The 23,666-nt window shown below is 43.8% G+C and overlaps 1 protein-coding gene and 1 long non-coding RNA gene across 7 annotated transcripts in view; both read left to right on the top strand.

The window, feature by feature from the left end:
- Positions 1 to 254: 254 nt before the first annotated feature.
- Positions 255 to 4,084, top strand: LOC128112057 (uncharacterized). The gene is made up of 3 exons (XR_008218831.1): positions 255 to 367; positions 1,997 to 2,094; positions 3,763 to 4,084. It is a non-coding gene; the product is annotated as an uncharacterized LOC128112057 (long non-coding RNA).
- Positions 4,085 to 12,145: 8,061 nt separating this feature from the next.
- Sidt1 (SID1 transmembrane family member 1) overlaps positions 12,146 to 23,666 on the top strand; it is a 94,873-nt gene continuing 83,352 nt past the window's right edge. For 2 of the 6 annotated variants that reach the window (XM_052740764.1, XM_052740762.1), the window contains exon 1: positions 12,155 to 12,995. In XM_052740764.1, the coding sequence (XP_052596724.1) occupies positions 12,774 to 12,995 (222 nt within the window). In that variant the 5' untranslated portion in view covers positions 12,155 to 12,773. Of the gene's footprint in view, positions 12,996 to 23,666 lie in introns of all 6 variants that reach the window. The other 4 variants (XM_052740765.1, XM_052740763.1, XM_052740761.1 and 1 more) reach the window with 4 other exon arrangements.

Below are 23,666 nucleotides of genomic sequence, written 5' to 3'. Positions count from 1 at the left end.
GCAAGGATGTATGTCAAATGGCAGTGGATGAGTAGAAGTTGAGAGAATGTGGTGGTTGTGCTTGGACTGGAGCCAAGGTGTGCATAACTTCGCTGATCATGTTAAGGACATTACAGTGAACTTCTTATTCTTGATAACTTCCTTTGTAGCCCCTGGCCTTCTACTATAAAGAAAGAGCTACACATGGATCAACAGGTGTATATTCAGAGTCATCTAGGTGCAAGGAACTGCCTTCCGGGAGTCTCCACTGATTTGATGCGGATGTAGTCATTTGGCAAGTTTCCAGCACTGACTTTCCTAAGTGTTGCAGCTGCACATGTAAGACAAACGCCCATGCTGACTTTAAACTCGCGCCCAGTAATCTTAGGTAGGCCCCTACAGGTGATCCAACATTTTGTTACAGGTCTCTGCTCCATTGATTCTCTCACTCCCCTAGGTGACAGTGGTATGCTTTCTTATTTAGCTCCTTCTCTAACCTCATGCCAGCCTATGGCCTTCCTTGTTACTTCATTGATAACACGGAATTCATTTTAAGAAAACCTCTATCAGCTTCCATCATGGCTTCAGTCCTCCGATCGACGTATTTACCCAGACGTCATCTTTTCCTTCAGCTTCGGAAGCTCAATGAAACATAAACACACACACACACAAGAAAACTACAAAGTTCATAATCAAATTGATTAAAAGCAGTGATACAGAAAAAATCTAAACATTAGACGTGCACAAGAACAAAAATTAAAATAATAATTTCTTTTTAGAAACAAAACTAGACATGACAATAACATATGTTGTTCCATTTATTTCTGCCTTAGTTTTACTATTATATATATATATATTATATATATAAATTTTGTCTTGTTTGTGTATTTTATACATATTAAAGAAAAATGCATCTTCTTTAGAAAAATAACAAACCGATTATGAAATTCTTATGAAAATATGGAAAGACCTGGTTTGGACTGCAACCTCTTAAAAGTGAGCCAAGTAAATTTTTTCTTCACTTTAACTGTTTCTCTCCGGTATATCGCAAGCAACAAACAGTCTGAAAAAAGAAGATCCCTATTAGTCTTCTGCAGGTGGTAAATATTTGGCCCATCAGCTCTTGAGTGCTGTTGAATTCAATTTTAGACTTACTTGAGTTCTAATAATTTTCTTAGGAGAATGGGAACTAGCAAAGAGACAAACACATGTAACTGACCTTGGCTGTAAGTCCCTATGATCTCATTAATAGAACTGGAATAATCCACTGGCTTTTATCCTGGGGGTCCAGGAATAGATTACATAGCCTACAAATAGTAAGATTGATGGTAGTGACCTTCCTGGGATAATATGATAACCGAGCTAGAACAGTGCATTTTAATTTGACAGTTATAGTAATAACCAGTTATAGTAGGTGAAAGTAGAGTGCTAATTACAATAACCAATGGCTTGTAATAAATGATAAGAATGGTCCTCACTGAACTGGCTACAAACAAAACAGGTAGTAGACCCTGTCTTTGTCCATCATCTTCAATAGAAACTGTCCATCAAGATAGCTGCTTGTTTGAAGGATCTTAACCTATTTTCAACAATAGGCTGCTACTTGAGAATTTTCATGGTAAAGTCTTCTCTTGAAGCAACTCTCCAGTAGTGTGGAATTTCAGATCTTTTTCCTTTAGTGGTTGTGATAGGCTAAATTTTAGTGTCACTCAAACGTCCACGTGTTTAACAGTTGATTGATCTTCAGGGTGTTAGAACCTTTAGTAGCTGGGCATGGTTGTGCACAATTTTAAACCCAGCACTTGGGAGACAGAGCAGTCAGATCTCTGTGAGTTCAAGGCCAGCCTGGTCTACATAGTGAGTTTGTGGACACCCAGAGCTACATAGTGAGACCCTCTCTCAAAAAAGAGCAAAAAAGAAGTTGTTGGGTCACTGAGAACACACCCTTGAGGGTATTGTGGATGTTTAACATCTTTTTTCTTCCTGGTCACAAGGTATGATGTTCTTTTTGCTGCAGGCTCCTCACTATAACCTTCCAATATGGCCACGAAAGCCCCAAAACAATGAATCTGCCAGATCTTGAACTGGAGCCTCTAAAACCGTGAGCAAAAACCAGTATGTGTATGTTACCACAGGTATTTCATTAAAGAAAAAGCTAATTGCAGTTGTGAAACATAAAGTCAATGATGGCTTTCTGGAGTTTCACTGCTACATTTCTTGATGACTGTACCTAATAAGAGTCCTAATGAGACACATGAGCAATTTGGGGGTGTTGTGTTGCGTTTTGTTTTGTTTTGTTTTGTTTTGTTTGTTCGTTTGCTTTGTTTTGTTTTAAACTGGGCATAGCTTACCAATTTTCTTTTTCTTTTTTTTTTTTACTTTTATTGATTCTTTGTAGATTTCTCATCATGCATTCTGATCCCACTTATCTCCCCGTCTCCTCACATTTGCCCTCTGCCCTTGCAACCTCCCCCTGCCCAAATCAAAATCAAATTTATGAGAAAAAACAAAACAAAACAAACAAAAACAAAAATAAAATTAAAAAAAGAAGAAAAATCTTGTCGTGGAAGTTGTGATGTGGGCCGTGGAGTCCTTTTATCTTTACTTGCAAGTTTTCAGTGCCTTGACTCATTGGTCTGGCTCGAGGCCTCTGGTTTCTGCTATACCACCAATAGTGGTCCCTCACTGGGGCTCCTCTTAGATATCCTGTTGTCCTCTGTCATGGAGATCCTGCTGTTTTGGATCTGTAGTTCATCCCCTTCACATGATCCAACAGTTCATAGATTCAGTGACTGTTGGGGTGGGTTTGCTCATATCCCCGGTTCTGGGCCTTGGTGGTAGCTGGGTTGGTCAGCTCACTAGCTTTCCCTCATCGTCACTACCAGGGTGAGCTCTCCAGCACTGCCTCAGCTAGCTCACCGTGTGCAGCTTACAGCAAGGAGCAGGGCCAGTTCTCCCACTCTCGGGCCCTCAGATCCAGGTCCTCCTCACTCACATCACCAGGGCCAGCTCTACTATTTTGCCCAGACAAGGTGCAGGGCCCTCTCTCCTGATTGCTGTAGAGGGGATACCATACGAGGGCTTGGCAGGGTCAGCTCTCCTGACAAGAGCAATTTTTTATCTGATATCTCTGTTAATTATGAAGTTACCTAATCTGCAGGCAGCAGAGTCTAATATTAGGGGAGAAATGTCTAAATGCACAGACATACCAAGTCATGTAAGGATAGCCAGAGTGCGGTCAAGGAGATGGATGATATGGCCATAAGAACCAGCCTTTGGATGTTTGTACTTACCAGAAAGGAGTAACACCTTACAAAGTTCTTTTTTTTTTTTTTTTTTTTTTTTTTTTGGTTTTTCAAGACAGGGTTTCTCTGTGTAGCTTTGCGCCTTTCCTGGATCTCACTCTGTAGACCAGGCTGGCCTCGAACTCACAGAGATCCGCCTGGCTCTGCCTCCCGAGTGCTGGGATTAAAGGCGTGCGCCACCACCGCCCGGCTACAAAGTTCTTTCATAGCAGTCCTAGTGAATTATCCCCCTGAATCACGCATACCACAGTTGATACACCCCAGATTAGAGGCACAAATTCAAGCAGAGGGAGAGTTTCAGCCTGGAGTCATTCAACATACCCTTCCTAAAAACAGATAAATCCAATCCAAAGGAGGTAAAAGGATTCCACAAGAATCTAGTTCTTGACCATGCTTCATCTTTACACGTTTTCTAGGATTACTGTATTCACAAGTAAGTCATGCCCCCGAAATAATCTTTTTTAATGTTTTCCACCAGCACCGTGTCCAGAAAGCTCACAAATCCCTGTAATCCAGCTCCAGGGGATCTGACGCCCTCTTCTGGCCTCCACGGGCACCCACACTCACGAGATCATACCCCTCCACACACATAAGCATACATGTAATGAAAAATAAAAATTTTAGTGAAAAAATTTCTCAGTGTGTTCATTTATCTGTGTGTATTTGTAGCTGGCTGGCTTGTGACATAGTCTTGTTATGTAGCCCAGGCTGCCCTCAAGTTTTTGGTTCTCATGACTCAGTCTTCAGAGGGCTTGGATTACAGGTGTGAGCCATCATACCCACTTTCTTGCTTATTTCGGTTGGGAGTCCTAGCAGAGAGGAGAAAAACTTTTCTTTCTCAACTATACTAGAAGTAAACCTGCTATCTGCTATGTATTTATTCCCTGGTCTTCATGGGTGGAGGGTGGGGACTTTAAAAATGTGACAAATTCTGCAGTCTGAGCTGGTTTTGCCTCATTTTAGAGGAATATATTTTAACAAAAGCTCATGCATGGAGTGACAGCATTTTTGATAGCTCATCCATCTCCAATTTCAACTGTGCAGTATGATTCATCAGCAAGTGATAAAAAGATTCTCAATGGAAGTTACTAAGAAACCTGAATAAAGGTTCTCTATGAAGCAAAAACATTCATTTGGTTCCCCTTCTGTTGGAAGCTTTCAAAGGATATTCACAAGGTTCTTCCCTTCTTCAAGGCTATATAGGAGGCAAACACTTGACTGGAATGTAGTGTAGCTGCCTATCCTCACCCAGGGGTCTTTCCAGTGTTATGATTTCTCATGCTTTATCCACGTTACAGGATTATTTAGTGGTGTGGCTATTAACAGGTCTATTACCTGAGAGTCTTCCTGATGATAGAGCTGCCTTTCAGTCACCCATGCTCTAAGTAACCCACCAAACTCCTTAGTTCAGCAAGCTGGGCTCAGACTGAATCCTTTCTTGGTCTGTTGGTCTTGCCCTCTCTGTCTGGGGCAAAGGGGCATGTTTTACATATCCCCAAACAAAACATCACATCACATCATTGTATATAAAGCACTGCCAACTACAAGTCTGCGGCTTTACTTTGATCTTAGCTTTGAGAGATATCAAGGAAGTTTGGATAACAGTCTGATAGGATCTATCTGAACTTTCATAGATTCTGCTCCTGGCTCAAACCTGCAGGGACAAGGATCTGGAACAGCAAGGCGGCTAAGTAGAAGGACCAGGAATAAAAAATAAAGAAGACAAAGGCAACATCTGGGACCAGGAGGTCTTGCATAAGCTGATGACTTATGCCAAGCAAGTTTACTAAGAAATACAGCATCTTATATAGCATTTGCAGGGCGAGGGAAATGGCCAACATTAGCAGAGAGCTACATCAGATAATGTTGGCAAAGAGATAACAGGGTACTTCAAACACAGCTGCCTAAGGACTGATAACCACTGCCTGGGGGAAGATTCAGGTCCTCAGAAACTGCCACCTTGACTCCTAGACGGGCCTTGCCAAGTCAACTCCTGCACAAGGACACAAATCTAAAGTTCCCTTTGTCCTTTCATCAGGGCCTTAGAGAAAGTCTTATGCTGGTCTGGTTTCCCATGCACTCCAGTTTTTCCCATATCAGTGTAATTTTTAGCCTCAGGAGAGTCAGGCAGTGTCAAGATCTTTATCTAGAGTATGCATCAAATATGGGTAGAAAGGGGCTGGAGACATGGTGCAGAGTTAAGAGCGCTGACTGCTCTTCCAGAGGATCTGGGTTTGATTTCCAACACCCACACGGTGGCCCACAGCTATCTGTAACTCCAGTCCTAGGGAATCTGATGCTCTCTTGCCCCCAATGGCACCAGGCACATATGTGGTGCACAGACACACATTCAGACAAAATATCTATACACATAAAATAATATAATTTAGTGTGTGTGTGTGTGTGTGTGTGTGTGTGTGTGTGTGTGTGTGTGTGCATGTGTGTGTGTGTGGAGAAAGCAAGTGTTACAGAGTGCAGAAGAAAAACAGTTATGGAAAGAATGCTCTGAAACCTTACAAAGGGGCCCCTGGTGTATGTGTAATACCGTAATTCCATCTGCAAGGCCTAACTCTCTGTGTGTAAAATTTACAGACATGAGATTACAGAGCCATTAGGAATGCTTTCCAGCGAAGAGCGCAAAGTTTTCAAGCTGAGATATAATAAAGATTTGTGGTTATTTGAAACAGGTATCCCCTTTGTGCTCTAACTAGCCCAAGGAAAAAGCAGAATCAGCATGGGAATGTTTAATGTAGAAAGAGTAGGACTGTCAGAAGGCACTTTATAAAATACTCCGAGAATATAAATGTATTTTAATTCTATCTAGTTCGTTGGTTTGATTCTTTGCTCAAATAATTCTTTAAATTATTTTTTAGATTTTTTGCTTTATTTTTTAATTTTATGCATATGTGTTTTGCCTGAATGTATGTCTCTGTATCAGGTGCATGCCTGGTGCCTGAAGCAGCCAGAAGAGAGTGTCAGATCCCCTGGAATTGGAGTTGTAGACATTGTTAAGATGCCATGTGAGTATTGGGAACTTGAACCTGAGTCCTCTGAAGAACAGCCAGTGTGAGTGCCTTTAACTACTAAAGCATCTCTCCAGCCCCAGTTCTTTTATCTTTATTGATGTGTGTATGTGTTTTTGCTTCTATGTATGTATTTGTACAGTATGTGTGCCTGGTGCCCACAGAGGTCGGAAGAGAGCATCAAATCCCCTGGAACTAGAGTTACGGATGGTTGTGGGCCACCCACCACTTGGATGCTGAGGACGGAACAAGGATCCTCTGCAAGAGCAACAAGTGCTCTCAACCACTGAGCTGTCTCCTCAATACCAAATCCAAATAATTCTTAGTGGAAATGTGTACAGCATGTCTTTGCTTAGACTTTAGCCAATTTTTGTTTTTGTGTGTTTTATTTGACTTAAGTTTGGTTGGACCATGGAAAGAAAAATCCTGTAGATTCCTCTCTGGATCGATCCAATAAACTCTTGCCACCTTACAACATATGTACAAGTTGATAAAGGTCAGCGTCTTAGTTTCTTTCTCTGTTGCTGTGATAAAATACTCCGACGAAAGCAATGTAAGGGAGAAAGGGCTTATTCTGGCTCACAGTTCAGAGGCGCAGTCCATCACGGCAGTCAAGGCAGCAGGTGCTTGAAGCAGCTGGTCACACCACATTCACCATCAGTAAACAGGCAAAGATGAGTGCATGCTAGTGCTCAGCACTCTCTTTCCTTCAAACATTTCAGAACTCACATTCGGAGAACGGTCTTGCACACCCTAAAGATCTCATAGTCAATTAATGTAATCAAGATAATTCCCCACAGGCATGCGCAGTGGCCAGTCTCCGCGGTGACCCTAATTCGAGTTAACAATTAGCACAAACCATCACACAGAGATGCTCCCAGGTCAAAGAATTTCAAGTTTTTCTATGCATACTTGCTTGTCTGTTGGGGGCTTTGGGAGCTCTTTAATTACAACTCTGCATTGGCCTTGGGCCCGAGGTTTAAATTCTACAGTTGTCGGCGTGCCTGATTTATGAAAGTGGTGGTGGCGGCGGCGGTGGTGCACGCCTTTAATCCCAGCACTCTGGAGGCAGAGCCAGGCGGATCTCTGTGAGTTCGAGGTCAGCCTGATCTACAGAGAGAGTTCCAGGACAGGCACCAAAACTACACAGAGAAACCCTGTCTCGAAAAAGAAAAAAAAAAAAAAAAAAAAAGAAAAAGAAAAGAAAGAGATGGCTTCTCAGAAGCAGATGACATTTGCCATCTTAAGGGAGTTGTTGGGAAAAGGCAAGAAGTCTGGAGACGGGGGAGAAAAGAAAGGAAGGAGGGGAGAACATAAGATAAAGGGGGGAAGGGAGACGTAGATGTGGAGTCAAGTGGAGAACAAGAGGGTGGAATTTACTATGCAATGGCTCTACTTGGATGTTAACTGGTAAGCATTTTTGGATCCCTGGTAGTAGGTTTCTCGGCAGACACAACAAGCCAGATCAAGCTGAATCAAAAAGACCAGGTTTAAAGATCAAAGTGACCCTGAATGACTCTCAAGCCCCCCCAGAAGTGAGGCAGGGGAAGGAGGAGGAGAAACCACATGGTAGGTCTAGAAACCAGAGCTTGAAAACCCTGTAGGCGCAGTCTTGAGCATCTCCGAGGGAGGAGATGCCACTTGGTGGGCTTTCTGAGAGGGGTGGGTTTGGAATGGGGGGGGGGCTGAGGCGGAGCTTCCAACTGAACATTAACTTGGTCAGGCTGATCATTGGCTGTTTATCCAAAGAATCTTTTAATGAAGCAATTTATGTATAAGGTTTTCACCTGGAGGCCTCTCTATTGGATGGTCTCAGATATGACAGAGGACATTGAGACAGAGATTGTTCATTGAGACCACAAGATTTATTCAATAGCATGAACAGATAGATATTCAACAGCATGTTGGGGGGCTCTGAGTGCCAGAGACAGTGTGGTGGGGACTCTGAAAAGAAGAACGCAGGACCCGTGGGACAGAAGTGGTAATCTCTTCTTGTGTCTAGCTGAGGATGGGGGTATTTCACAACACAAACCTGTATCCAAGTTCTCTGATTCCCAAAGAAGGAGGCAGGGAAGGTGGTAGGGACCAATACCCCCTCTTTGATGTAAACGCACTTTCCAGTAAGCGGCCCTGGCTTCTGGAAGTCTGTTAGCTGGGGACTGTGGACAGTGTCCTGGCAGGTGGCTGTTAGTACCTATGAAAGAGGAAGAGCAGCTTCATCGTGTTGTAGAACAGTATTTTAAGGTGTGTTACTTTTATGTTGCATTTGTTTAATGCTGTGAAGCTGTGTTACTGTGCCTGTCTAAAACAGCTGTGAGGCAGGAGAGAGAAATAGGTGGGGCTGGCAGGCAGAGAGGATAAATAAAAGGAGAAATCTGGAAGAAGGAGGAGCAAGAAAGAGGAAGGAGCCAGAGAAGGAGGAGGACTCCAGGGGCCAGCCACCCAACTACACAGCAAGCCACAGAGCAAGAGTAAGATGTATAGAAGTAAGAGAACGGAAACGCCCAGAGGCAAAAGGTAGACAGGATAATTTAAAGTTAAGGGAAGCTGGCTAGAAACAAGCCAAGCTAAGCCCAGGCATTTATAAGTAAGAATAAGCTTCTGTGTGTGGTTTCTTTGGGAACTAGAATGGCGGGGCCCCCCAAAAGAGCAAAAGAGCAAAAACAACCAACAACAGCAAAGCACTGTGGTTTGAGCAGCTGCTGGATTCTGACATGACCCTTACATATATACTAATCAAAAAATGTTCCCCACTGGGTCTGACAGATTATATTCCATTTATTTTCTAAGGTGCCTCTTAAACAACTTTGTTGAAGTACAATATTCCCTAGGATGATCCCTGAAGACCCAAATCATATTTGAATTTGTGCCATTTAGCAAGGTAGTCACTAGGATTGGGATTGTATTGAGTGTGCACATAAGAAGGGGGAAAATCAGACTTAGATGGTCTTATAGGAGCTGGCAGAAGGTGGTCAAAAGGAAAGCTTGGAGTGGAGGAATGACTCGGCTGTTAAGATCACCTGCTGATCTTATGGAGACCTGGATTCCATTCCCAGCAACCACTTGGTGACTCACAACCAACCAACTCCAGTTCCAGGGCATCTGGTGCCTTTTTCTGACCTCCATGGGCACCAGACACAGATGTGTTACACACACATACACACAGTCAAAACACTCATACACATAAAATAAATCCTAAAAACCTTTTTAAAAAGTGATTCGTGCATGCTTTAGCCCTGACTGAGTGCTTAGCTGCTTCCCCACAAAGACCAGAAATCTGTGCTTCCAGGCAGGTAGAATACCAGAGAGAATGCTCTCTGTGGCTCGAAATCAAATTCCAGATGGAAGGGTGACTTTATCTGGTTTGTCCAAATGATTGTGGTGGCGTGGGAACCATGCCAATCTGTGAGGGCCACTCAAGCGAAGGGCCTGTGGAGCCCACATCTGCGCTCTACTCCACAGCAACACTTTCAGACAGCACATCCCAGAACAGAAGCCAAACAAAGAACAAAAGAGGGGGAAAAAAGATTGGTATGACTCTAACAAAGACACTAAACAATGGGAACTGGTAACGAAGCCTAGGTACTCTGATAGCCAAGTAACTCAAAGACAAATACAGCAGCGCTCAGGAGTAATGCTGACCTCGCACACCTCAGTGCAGACACAGAGTTGTGAGCAGTACCGAGGGGCTTTGACGAGACTGTTCCTGGTAGATGACTAGAGCCCCCGGTGATGGATGGTACAAATCATATTTCTGTGAGATCTTCAGAAAAAACATGGGACTAAATAAATTTTGTTTTCACAAATGAAAACAGAAGTTATCCAAGCTTGCTATACCAAGGGATTCACCTACTAAAAATGAAGGCAGAGGCTTAAAGACAGGGAGGGAAGTGAGAAAGCTTTATGGTGAAAATAAAGGAAGGCTTTGGACAGTCTCTGATTGGATCCTAGTAGAGAGACAGCACAGGGCAGGCTACCATCAGTGCACAGCATGTTGGGGAGCATTCCTGGCCTCCTCTGATCAGCCTACGTTGAAATCAGGACAAAAGCCAAGCGACTCACTGTACCAGTTCCTAGCGTCTGCACCCCTTGCTGCCAAGGTTATGGTTTGGCGTTCTGGGCTGTTTGCTGTTCAGAGCACAGGCTGGCTTCCTGAGTTGACTGCTATCAAAGGTACTCGCCGGGTTACATTGCCCATGGCTATTGGTGTTTTCTGTCTTCACCGTGAGGCTTTAGCATTGGTAATGTGAAAAGTGATGGGGCTGGAGAGATGGCTCAGAAGTTGAGAGCACAGACTACTGTCCCAGAGGACCTGGATTTGAGTCCCAGCACCCACATGGCAGCTCATAACTGTCTGGAACTTCACTCTCAGGGGATCAGGCACCAGGAAAGTATATGGTGCACAGACATACATGCGGGCAAAGCACCCATACACAGAAAGGTAAATAAATAAAAATTGTAAGCGACTGCCTGCTAGGATACATTTTTCAGCTACTGAGCCGGCACTCATACAATAATATTCACAGAATAACATTTGTGCATAAACCTTTCAGTTTTTAAACATGCGGTAGTTAAGTGCACTCTTTCCCCTTATCCTTATGACAACTTGTGATTCTGAGATGATGATTAGTTAACTGACTCAGCGGATTAAGGCTAGACTCGGGATTAATCATAGTACAGAATCATATGTCATCTACAACTCCATTTTCTAGTATACAGACCACCTAAATTAATTTGAAATAAATACTCTTTTTTTGTTTGTTTGTTTTTTGTTTGTTTTTTTTTTCGAGACAGGGTTTCTCTGTGTTGTTTTGGTGCCTGTCCTGGATCTCGCTCTGTAGACCAGGCTGGCCTCAAACTCACAGAGATCCGCCTGGCTCTGCTTCCCGAGTGCTGGGATTAAAGGCGTGTGCCACGACGGCCCGGCTCAAATAAATACTTCTTATTTAGTACTACTTTCATATGGTGATAAAAAGACCTTTTCAATTACATCTAATCATATAGCTCTTCTCCGTGGATCAAAGCCAAATTCTAGATGTGTAAAACTTTGAAGGATCCTACGAACGGTCATAGCTCCCTTTACATACCAGCAAAGCCATCATGTGGAAGAATTAGCTTTATTCCTGCGTCTCTAGAGGGCAGAAGTGCAAGTGAGTGGAAGGAAGGAAGCTGAAAGTATGAATTATTTTTCTAATAAGGAGATGCTAGACCGAAAGAACGTGCTGCCCTGTGAAGGAGCAGGTTCCCAGATCCCATCAAGTTTGAGACCGACTCTTCATCTCAAAGCCGGCTTGAACTGGCTACTGCAGGGAACCTCCAAGGCGTTCAGAAATTCCAAGTTATTAAATTTTATTAAACTTTGCAGAAATGGCAAAAATATTTCCAATACTGCAGTTTAAAGGCACCCCAATTCTGACTCACTGTATTGTGTTTCTCAAAACACTCAGGCTTAGTGGGTGGGGTAGCCCACCACTGTAATCACAGCACTTGGAAGGTTGAGGAAGAAAGATCCCGAGTTCAAGACCAGCCTGGACTAGACAGTAAGACCCTACCTCAAAAAAAAAATTAAATTAAAATGAACAAAAACGCAACTTAGAATCCTGAAAATTCTTCCAGAATCTAAAAGAAAACATTGTCAAATTAAAGGGCACAAAAGGCTTGGTTGGAAAGAAATGGTGTCTGCCTAAATCTGGCCACTAAATCTTCACTGATCACTTCCGGAAGCAGTCTCGAGGCCGAGCTGGGGACTGTTCTCTTGACCGTATCTATTTTTTGTAACTGTGTATATTTACATACACGCACATATGGCAAGGGAGAGATGACGCGAGTCTCTCCGTGGAGAGCAAGAGAAATAAGGAAATAAGCCAGGTGTCTGAGCAGGGCTTCTGTGAGAGCAGGGCGGATAGCCAGTGAGCGAGCGACATTTCACACCTGCAGGAGTCCTGCAGGTAGCAAGCCTAACAGCGAACTGGTGCACCCTCTTGAGAGGGGACGCGCTTGCTTTCTATTCGCTTGCCCGCAGCTAGAGTGCACATTCATTTATTTTCCTCCTTGATGGCTGGTCACATAGGTTCTTCTGGACAAGCAGCTACTTCGCTGAGGGGTTTGTTGTTGTTTGGAGGTTGAGAGGGAAGAGATCAGTGAAAATTCTCTCTGGGTACGTGGAAGGTTCTCAGCGATGAGAAAGGGAAGACTTAAAAGCCGAAGGGGAAAGCAGCCTTCCCTGGCCCCCCACGTCTCGCGCTCCCCCTACTCCATACGCGTGACCTCCTTTGGAGACCCCAGGTGGCACATCAGTATTTGATCTGCTCCTCCCCAGCCTGCTGCGGGCGTCCGGCCACACACCACCCAGCTGCCGAAGCCGGCGCCCAGCCCCGCAGGCGGCTTTGGAAGGACCATCTCCGTGCTCGCCCCCACCTCGGGCTGCTTGTGTTTCGCCCCCCCCCCCCGGGGCGCGGCGCCCACCATGCTCGGCTGCCCGAGGCTGGCGCTGCTCTGCGCGCTGCCCTGGCTCCTGCGGGCGGCGGTCCCCGGCCACCCCGCCGAGCCCCTCGCCCAGTCCGCAGAGCTGCTCCGCGATCCCCGCGACCCCGCCAGGGGCGCCGATTTCGATCACGTCTACAGCGGGGTGGTGAACCTCAGCACCGAGAACATCTACTCCTTCAGCCACACCAGCCACCCTGGCCAGGTAAGAAGCTCGCTCCCACGGCTGACTCCAACTTCCGAGATCGCCGAGCCCCCTCGGTATCTGCGGCTGCACTCGGAATGGACCTAGGGAGACTTCAGAGACCAGGAAACCCCCCCCCCCCCCCCTCTCTCTCTCTCTGCCTCTCTCCTGCGAGGCAATCGCTGCCCTGCCCCAGCCTCGGCTCGGGCTTTGGTCACCTCTCGGTGTCACCTCGCTCCCACCCCAGCCTGATCGCTGCCATTCCTGAGCTTTGCAGAGAGAGGCTCTGGGACCCGCATCCTCTGCGGATCCTGGCTCAGGCTGGGCCTTTCTCCAGGATGTCTGGGTGGCTATGTTCGCCGGAGAACGGAGGAGGGCGGGGGAGGACAAACCTGTTCCTAATCCAGTGCGGACCCTTCAATCTTATGGCATAAGGGAAGGTAGAGGTGCTCGGAACTTAAAATGGAAAGCGTGTGAAGAGTGGACAGGTCTCTTGCGTTCTGTTACCATTGCCACGCTGTGTGCTTGGTTTTTTTTTTTATTTTTTATCTTATTTTATTTTTATTTTTTAAAGCCGAGTCAAAGACGTTGTAACTGCGATGCTCAGGTGATCTGTCCAGGCTTTGATTATAAATACGGGTGAAAATTTGTGCGAAAGTTCTAGATCTGTTTGACAAGAGTTACGGTGAGGCAAGGAGGGAGGAGATTTATTTCAACAACCATGCCTCTGATTATATAATGTAAGACAATGCACATAATTCACATTTTCCTTAGAAGAAGATACCTTTAGGAGGGGTGGCTGTCCGGTGTACCTCCTTCAGTTTTCTACCCATATAAAAGCGTTTACACACACCTCACCGGGGCAGCATTCTCTGCCCCCTTGGGGGCACTTCAGAACCAGATGATTGGAATACCTCTATGCCTTTCCATCCCTGAGTCTCATTCAGGGTCATTGAACTGAGAAATTCAGTGAATTGTGTATTGAGAAAACGTCCCAAGTTCCCCATCTCCTACCTGGCACCAAATCTTATGGCATTGTCTCCAAGGCAGCAGAGACCTCGCCATGCCCAACTCCTGTAACCCTAAGGCTGTGCCTTGTAGCAAGTGGACGGTACTGTGTGCAAAGACATTCAATTGCATACCCCACACAAGGGACTCCTGCCTGCCCAGTGTGGGATGCTCACCAGCTGGCTGATGTGTTACACATAAGATCGGTTCCTAGTCCTGTGGTTTCCTGGAACTAGATGAGAGTCTTGAAAACCGCAGGGTCTCTGGGGTACAGCGCCAGCTTCGTCCTAAATCAAATAGCATGCGCAAAGAGAATCGTGGCAGGCTTTGGTGTTTCTTCAGTACTCTTGAAAGACAAATGAGATGCTCTATTTTATTTTTCTTTCTCTCATCTTTCCTTTAAGATTTATTTTGTTTTTATTTTATCTGGATGAGTGAGTACCTGCGTGTGTGTGTGTGTGTGTGTGTGTGTGTGTGTGTGTGTGTGTGTGTGTATGTACCATGTACTTGTGTGGTGCCCACAGAAGCCAGAAGAGGGCGCCAGACAGGACCCCCCCCCCCCCCCCCCCCCCCCCAGGAACTGGAGTTTCAGGCAGTTGAGATCTTTAGGGAGCTGAATTGAGGTCCTCTAGAAGGGCAGTATGTGCTCCTATGGTTGACTTCTTTTTCTGGTTTGCTTGCTGAGATAGTCTCATTATGTAGACCAAACCAGCCTCAAACGTGTCATCCTCTGCCTCCGCCTCAACGCTGAGACTACAAGCATGCACCATGCCTTCTTGAGGACTGACCCACTGTTTTGTGTTGCTTCGACCTTTCTCCTTTAGTATTGCGAAAATCCCTCTACCTCACGCAGGTTGTGCTGTCTATACTTGAGCTCACCTTCTTGACTTTCCTTGGACACTTGAGATATTGAGGCCAGGGACACAATCACGCTCTGTTCAGTATTTCAGAGCTTTATAAATGGTTTCTGCAAAACTAAATGGAAAAAATGGATAAATGCCTAAGAAATAGTTAAGATGAAGTCAAATAGAATCAAACACATACTGGAAAAATATTCCATATGTCCTTTCTACTTTGCATATGTGTTCATTAAAGCTTTGCTCTTTGTTTTATGAAACAATGATGTTAGTTTGAAGGACATCTACACATAGCACAATAAAAAGTCAACAAGAGTAAACAGTCCTTAGAATTTTTACTAGTAAGTTACTAGTTCTAGAAAACAAAGCACAAGATAACTGGTGGGTTGAACCAGCAATGCACAGCGCTGTACTACCTCACCAGAGACTCCCCCATGGAGGGCGGGAAGGATTCCCGGGGAGCCGCTCTTTCTGTCCAGCTCTGACCTGTTCATCTTTTCGGCCACTCCCTCTCCCCACAGTCCCAAAGGCTGGTCACCGCTATCTAAATTGTTGTTACTGTTCCACATCAAACAACTTTTACCTCCATTTCCAACTCCAAACTCACCGAGGAGCTGAATAGAGATCCGTCATGTCCAGAGGAGGAGCTTGGCATGACCAAGCAGTGTGTTGGTAAGGCGGGACTCCCTCTAGTTTGGGGTCATTTCCACTACCCTTCTTCCGCCAAGATTTTAGTTTGGGAAAAAAAGTGTCCAGGTTTTTTGGTGGTTTTTTTTTTTGTTTGTTTAAGATTTTATCTTTTGTTCTTTTTTTTGAAGCCATCCTTCTTTGCTGTTGTGATTTCCTTTGTCTTGAAGAAGGAAGTCTAAAATTCAGGCTTTGGTAAGAGAGGAGAGGGCAGGAGCCTTTGCCCCAGGCCTTTCCCATAAGCCACTGCATCTCCTTTACCACGGGGAATGATGTCACCTGGCTTGTGTCACTCAAGCTGAACTCAGCACCAGGAAAAGTCTGATATGCCTTAAGGCTGGGACTAGTGTAAATATGAAGTTGACATTTAAAAAAAAAAAATCACTGAAAGGATGGACTGACCAGTTTAAAGCCAAATAATGGAAACAGTGGTTAAAGGTTCAGGTTCAGCGAGGAAGTGTCCCGAGACTCCTATGACTGGGAGTCGGAGTGACACTGTGCAAGCAGGTATAACCACAGGGCTCAGCCAACCCAACAGGAAGTCACCTTGCAGGAGAGTCACCGGGGATATGTTGACTGGGACAAGGGCACAGACACAAGTCTACAAGGAAAGGAGACCACCATCGTGGCGACAGGGAGGAACAACCGATGGTCCCCCGGGGCTGTTTCACCATCAGAGACCCTTACCGAAAAGTAACCCGTGCACAGCGGGCTGTCTTCTCTGAGGCTCGCAGGGACAGAATTCCACATTGGCCATAGCATGTGAGATCTGGAAACATCCCTTTTGTTTACTCAACTGAAGCATTTATGTCTTTTTGTTGCCACCCCCCTCCCCACCCCATTTGCTTGTTTTGAAGTTAGCATACAAAATAATAGGTTTCCTTGTGTTGTTTCTCAAACTTTGTTTACATTGCCCCCCCCTCACCCCTATCCCCTGGCTGCACCCCCATCCTGCCTTTGTACTGTTCAGTCCCCGGTAGCCCCTTTCTACTTCTGTATCACACACTCTGTTACTCCTCCTTCCTGAAAATCTCTTTTTCTCTTTTATGGTCCCTTCTAGTTCCGTGACCTATATCTACACCCACACCCACATAAATACACATACAAAAACTAAAATCTTGGACACACGTATGAAAAGTTACTGCAGTATTTGTCTTTCTGAGTCTGAGTTGTTTACTTAATGGAACAGTTTCCAGATCCACCCATTTTTCTGCAAGTTCCATAGTTTCTTTTTTTTTCATTTAACCATGAGTAAAATTTCATCATGTGTCTGTGTATCACATGTTCATTAGTCATTCATCTATGGATGGACATCTAGTCTGATTCCATTTCCATATTGTGAATAGAGCACCTATGAACATGGATGTGTAAGAATCTCTGCCTAAGATATAGAGTTCTTTGGATATATGCCCAGGGGCAGTATAGTTGGGCCCTGTGATAGTTCTATTTGTACTGTTTTGAGAAACCTTCATATTGATCTCCATAGTGGATGCCCAGTTTATAGTCACACCAACACAGAATAAGGGCTCCTCTTTTCTCGTACCCATTCCATTTATGTTCTTTTTTTGTTTTGTTTTGTTTGTTTGTTTTTCGAGACAGGGTATTTCTGTGTTGCCCTGGCTGTCCTGGAACTTGCTCTGTAGACCAGGCTGGCTTCTAACTCACAGAGATCCCCTGCCTCTGCCTCCCGAGTGCTGCCATCCAGCATTACATTAGTGTTCTTAACAGTAACCATTCTGACTCAGGTGAGAGGGAATATCAACTGTAATGAGTCTTTCTTTGTCACGCCAACCAGCTCCCAAACAATGACATGGAGACTTCTGATTAATTATGAAAGCTTGGCCTTAGCTTAGACTTGTTTCTAACTAGCTCTTATAACTTAAATTAACCCATTTCTATAAATTTACGTGCTGCCATGTGGCTTTTGGCTTTTACCTCTCCTCCTGAATGTCCTGCTTCCTCTGCATCTGGCTGGCAACTCTGCCTTCCTTCTTCCCAGAGTTCTCTCTCTTCCCTGAAGTCCCGCCTATACTTCCTGCCAAGCTATTGGCCCTTCAGCTTTTTATTACACCGATCACAGCAATCCATTTCCACACAGTGTACAGGAATATTCTGCAACACTCAACCTGTGTTTTAACTTTCATTTCTTTGATGGTTAAGGATGTTGAACAATTTATTGGCCATTTGTGTTTCTTCTTTTGAGAAGTGTCTATTTGGTTCATTAGCCCATTTGTTGACTGTCAGGGGTTGTTTTGTGTTTAAATTTTTTAAATCTTTATGTGTTCTACAGGCTAACACCTCCTTCCCCAATTTGAAATATGAATGGCAAATATTTCCTTCTGTTCTGTGGCTGTCTGTTCACTCTGCTGACAGTTACCTTTGTTGTATAGAAATGTTAATTTAATGCTATCTGGTTTGTTGATTCTTGAGGCTATTCTCTGTTACTGGAGTCCTATTCAAAAAGTTCTTGCCTATGCCTATATCTGGAGGTGTTTGTTTTTGGTTTTTTTCTATATTTTCCTTGAATAGTTTCAGAATTTGGGGTTTTAAACTGAGGGTTTTGATCCATTTAAGTTGATTTGTGTGCAGGGTGAGTGATGTGAACATAATTTCATTCTTCTGTAGGTGGATTATATTCAGTTTTACCAATACCATTTGTTGACTAGACTGTCTCTTTTTTTTCAGTGTATGTTTTTGATGCCTTTTCCAAAATGAGTGGCCATAAGCTGTGTGGGTTCACTTCTGGGTTTTCTATTATGTTCTATCAGTCTACATCTCTCTTTCTGTTTGAGTACTATGCTTTCTTTGTCACTGTGGCTCTGTAGTATAATTTGAGATCAGGTGTTATGATACCTCAACAGTGCTCTTTCTGCACTGGATTGCTTTGGTTATCTGTGGTCTTTTGTTTTTACCATATACATTTTACTTTCTTTTCTCCTAATTATTTAAAGAATTTCATTGAAATTTTCATGGGGAGTGTATTGAATCTTCAGATGACAATTTAGTAATATAGTAATTTTCACAAAGTTAACTCTGCCAATCCAGGAGATAGACATAAGCATCTGCCTTATGTCTAGTGTCTTCTTCAATTTGTTTTTCAGTTTCTTACTTTCGGGGTGGGGGGAGAAAGAATCTAGAAATACTTTACTTTATATCTAATTTTTTTTTAATTTTTGAGGATTTCAATACGAGTTCTGCATTTACATTATTTCCAACCCTCTCTTTCCCTCTAGAACTACTTCCTTGTATATCCCACTCCCCTCAAATTCATTACTTCTTTTTTTCTTTTTGGTGTGTGTGTGTGTGTGTGTGTGTGTGTGTGTGTGTGTGTGTGTGTGTTTAAAGCTGATTACATGGGAATGAATAATCTACCTGGGGGCTCATCTCTGGAGAAGACTAATTCTCCTTTTGTCAGCAGAAATTAATTAATTTAGCTCTTCAAGTAATCAGTTATTATAGCTCTTCATCTAGAGGTGGGGCCTTGTGAGATTTCATCTATCCATGCTGTCATTGCGTTGGTCTTATTTAGGTGACTATATTTTAAAGGTCTCACGGGTTCAGCTTCCTTGTCATATATAAAGACACTACCTCATGGTAGACATCATGATTCTTTAGCTCTTACAACCTTTCTGCCTCCTTTTCCTTAATGGTCCCTGACTCTTAGGTACAGGGGTTGTGCTGTAGATAAATCAACTAGCATTGGACATCTAATAGAGTCAGTTGTTTTCTGCATTTTAACCAGTTGTACCTTTATGTAATGGCCTCCATCTTCTGGAAAAAAAGAAGCTTCTATCGATCTGTGAGTGTAAGGATCACTATTTATAATGCAGTTAGAAATTATGCGCAGGGTTAGGCAAGTGGCAGTAGTGGGTTCTTTTCTAGGGTCCATGACCAGCCACAGGTAGTTGTCTGTGTTTATAGCACCAAGCATAAATTCTCTCCTATTCAGTGGCCTTTAAGTCCAATTAGATGCTATTGATTATCCTAAGGATTAAGTACCACTCTAGTACCCATGGGGACATCTTGCTGTGATTGTCATTATTGTGGTTCATAGACTTCACAGTGGGTAGAACTGTTGATTACTTTCTACCCCAACAGCTTGTATAGCACCTTCTGATACTATGGAGCTAATCCTCAGGGAGATGGCTTCTGAGTCAGTTCCAGCTGGGTTCCTCCAAGCCACATGTCCAATGATGTGGTGCCTACAGCACTGGGGTCTTACCTTAAAGTTCTGGGAGGCAGCCAAGGACAACAGCAATAGCCTATATTGTCTGGGGAGTCTCTTCGGGTCCCCTGACCAACAACACTGGGGTTGCTAGATAGTCTATGGCTCTTGGTGGTGGTGGTGGTGGTGATGGTGGTGTTTCAACCTGAGTAGCATAATTTTATTAAAACTACAGTGTGTGTGTGTGTGTGTGTGTGTGTGTGTGTGTGTGTGTGTGTGTGTGTGTAGAGGTCTTTCACCTTCCTGCTTAGGTATTTTTAAGCTGTGGTGAAGGGATAGTTTTCCCAATTTCTTGCTCAGCAAGTTTGTTATGGGCATATAGAAAAGCTACCATTTTGTTGTTGATTTTTTTGTACCCTTCAACTTTACTGAAAGTGTTCTAAAAGCTTTCTCTTTTTTCCTAAGTATAAAATCATATTGTTTGCAAATAGAGATAATTTGACTTGTTTTTCTATTCTGTACCTCTCTTTTTGTCTTTCTCTTCTCTAGGTAAGACTTCAAGCTTCGTATTGAATAAGAATGGAAACCTTTTCTAGGTCTATGTTTCAAGGAAGATTATCTTAGTTTTTTCCAGTTCAGTATAATTTTATCCGTTAATCTTTTAGTGATGTGCATAGTATTTGTTTCTTGGCTTTACTAATATCAGCTAGTTGTTGTACATCTGGACCTGATTGTTGTTATAAACTGGGTGCCAGAACGAACCACAAGATACAATGAAAGCCACTTTAAGAGTTTTATGAGGGGGATAGGAAAAGAGGACGAGTGGTCAGCCCGCCGCCAGAGAGAGAAATGTGGCGGAAGTGGGGATGGAGGGTGGAGTCTGCTTTTAAGGATAACGTCGAGCATGTATAGTGCCATGCTGCGCATGCGCGTAGATTACGTAGGCTATAAGGCCCTGGAGCGACTAAGCATTTTGCCTGGCTGCTGGCGGCACATGCGTGACCATGAGACTCAGGAAGTGGCTAGAGGGATACTGGGAATGATAACAGTTGTAACATCCTGAGTTCAGATCCAAACAACACCACCCAGTCCTCATGAGCAGTGAAGTATCTGGACATCCCAGTGCTAACTTTTGGCTATGTGTTAACACGGATAACCTTCGTATTTGTTGGCTCCTTATCTATAAAGCTACTAAAACCAAATTGAAAGTATTTTTAAAGGGGTGACATGCATGATGTTCAACAGGTAAAAAAAGTGTTTGCTGTGTAAGCCTGATGACCTGGCATCGGTCCTCAGCGCCCACAGTGGAAGATGAAAGAAGAAAACGGATCCCCAAAAGTTGTTCTCTGACTCTCATACAGATGCCATGGCACACATGAACCCCACTCACACAATTATCACACACACACACACACACACACACACACACACACACAACTTTTAAAGATAAATATTTTTTAAATTCTTAGTGTAACTTGGCAAATTTTTGTACTTGTCATTATTCCCTAAACCCTACAACTTGACAACTCATTACCCAGCATTTGTACTGACTGCATTGGCTTTTTTTTTTTTTTTTTTTTTGGTTTTTTCGAGACAGGATTTCTCTGTGTAGCTTTGCGCCTTACCTGGAACTCACTTGGTAGCCCAGGCTGGCCTCGAACTCACAGAGATCCGCCTGGCTCTGCCTCCCAAGTGCTGGGATTAAAGGCGTGCGCCACCACCGCCCGACCTTGCATTGGCTATTATTATAAGTAATGTAGAGGTGATTCAAAGACTACATAAGGATGTGCATGAGCTGTAGGAAAACGGCATGCATGGTATATAAGGTGCTCAAGCATCTGCAGAATGTGGTGTCCCTGGGGTCTCTGTAACAATCGCAAGGATGCTGGCACACGACCGTAGCACACATTAAAAGTGACCTACAAGAGTTAAAAACTTGGATGTGGTAGCTCAGTTCTCCCATTCTTGTAAAGAGTCAGGGCATGCTGGTTCTTTGTGCACCGAGGCCAAGAAACCTCCTTTGCTGTCCTCCCACAGTCTCCTTCTAAACAGGATCACTGCTTGTTGGAGAGAGGAATATCTCATTAACACATCGTGTGGATGAATGGTCCTGCAGCAGCACATACCACTGGCAGATCTGGTGTCTGCTTAAGGGCCTGTTTTCGAGCTTGCAGATACCTGCTCTCTTGCTGCATCTACCAAGGGGCAAGAATGCCTCATGCAAAGCAAGGTCTCAAAGTCTTTTCTTATAAAGGCGCAGATCTTATCCCTGTGACCTAATTACTTTGCCCAAAGCTCCATTTCAGACATCATTTGAGGGGATTAAGTTTCAACCTGTGAAGAATTGGGGTGAGGTGTGAGACATAAGCATTCAGTCCACAGAAATCACTTCCTACATTTTTCTCTTTCACTGTGAAAATGACGTCACTAGGTCATGAAGGTGCTTAGAGATTGACATCACTTCAGTTAGGGAGCTGACATTATGGAGGGCACAGCCTGATTATATACTGAGTTGTAGAATGGATTCTGTAAGTTTGTGGTATCATATAGAGACATGCAGATGGTGTGACTAGTCTGAACTGATATATAAAGTCCATTTCAGATTTCAAAGACCAGATAAAAGCAATATCAAATGTTTTGCTGATTTGTGTGTGTGTTTAAATGAGATTGTTTTTAGACATTTAAGATTGAATTGGCCAGGTGGTGGTGGCACATGCCTTTAATCCCAGCACTTGTGAGGCAGAGGCAGGCTGATCTCTGTGAGTTCGAGACCAGCCTGTTCTAGAGAGCTAGTTTCAGCATAGCCAAGGCTACACAAAGATAACCTTGTCTTGAAACCCTCCCCAACCAAAAGAAATTGAATTATTTTTTATAAAATTCATTTCACTTATCTGTTTTTGCCTTTTCAACATAGCTACTAGAAGATTTTTAGACAGGCATATAACTCATATTTTACTTTTATTGGACATCACTGAACCATGAACTCCTATGTTTTAGAGAAATTCTACATCCTGCATGTAGTTCAGCTGGAGGAAACTGAGCTTTAAAACATCCTGGTAGGTAGGTAGAAATAAGGGGAAGGGCACTTTGGGCACACAGAAGTAACCTGATTTCTTTTCTGACAAGATGCTTTATCATGAGCTGTCGGCCTATAATGGGCAGCTTCTTATTGGCTGTTTAGCTTGAGCTGCTGCTTATAAAGAAAACACAAGACCAATGCTTCATCCTTCACTTGCCAAATTTGAAAATATTGCATTGTTTCTTAGCACCCCATAACACTGTACGGTTATCAGTTACTGACTTACACATACTTGATGCATTTTGGGTCATTGTTGCTTTTGTTTTTATTTAAGGGGGAAAAAGTCACCCATCAATGGGGAGTGAAGGCCAATTTGAGCTGGCTTCTGTTTGTTTGTTTGTTGTTTTGATTTTTAAAAAGAAGTCTCATGTAGCCCAGATTGGCTTTGAAACCACTATGCAAGCAAGAGAAACCTTGGGCTACTGATCCTCCTGCCTCCCTCCACCTCCCAAGCTGTGGGATTACAAGCATGTGCCGCCACACCCGGCTAATCCCTTGCTTGCTTTCTTGAGAGTTACTTTGGTTCCTAACCTGCCATAGGTGTGGGCTCAGGAAGGCCAGGCTAGTTAGAGTGAGAAATAGTTTTTGGAGACCACAGTACAAGAACTAGAGTCTCTTGTTGCCAAAGGTCGGTAACTATTTTTCCAAGCTCTCTCAGTGGCATTCCTTAGACTGGCCAGACTAGGATGCAGCTAATCCTCTTTGTGACAGGTGAGGCAAGGACTCCCCAACTACTTCAGACCCATGATTTTACCCAGTCGAGTCATGGATTATGGAACTCTCAGAGTCCTTTTTATAATTCAAATCTTCATTAGTGGTCTCTGAAGTATGATAAACTTCCAGTTTTCTCTAGGAGATACCAAGGCTCTTACTCTGTTTTTATGTATCTCCTAAAC

The sequence above is a fragment of the Peromyscus californicus genome, unplaced genomic scaffold (assembly GCF_007827085.1).
Source record: "Peromyscus californicus insignis strain IS unplaced genomic scaffold, ASM782708v3 Scaffold_16__1_contigs__length_79575227, whole genome shotgun sequence".
Lineage (NCBI taxonomy): Eukaryota > Metazoa > Chordata > Mammalia > Rodentia > Cricetidae > Peromyscus > Peromyscus californicus.
This window is presented reverse-complemented; position numbering and strand designations above follow the sequence as displayed.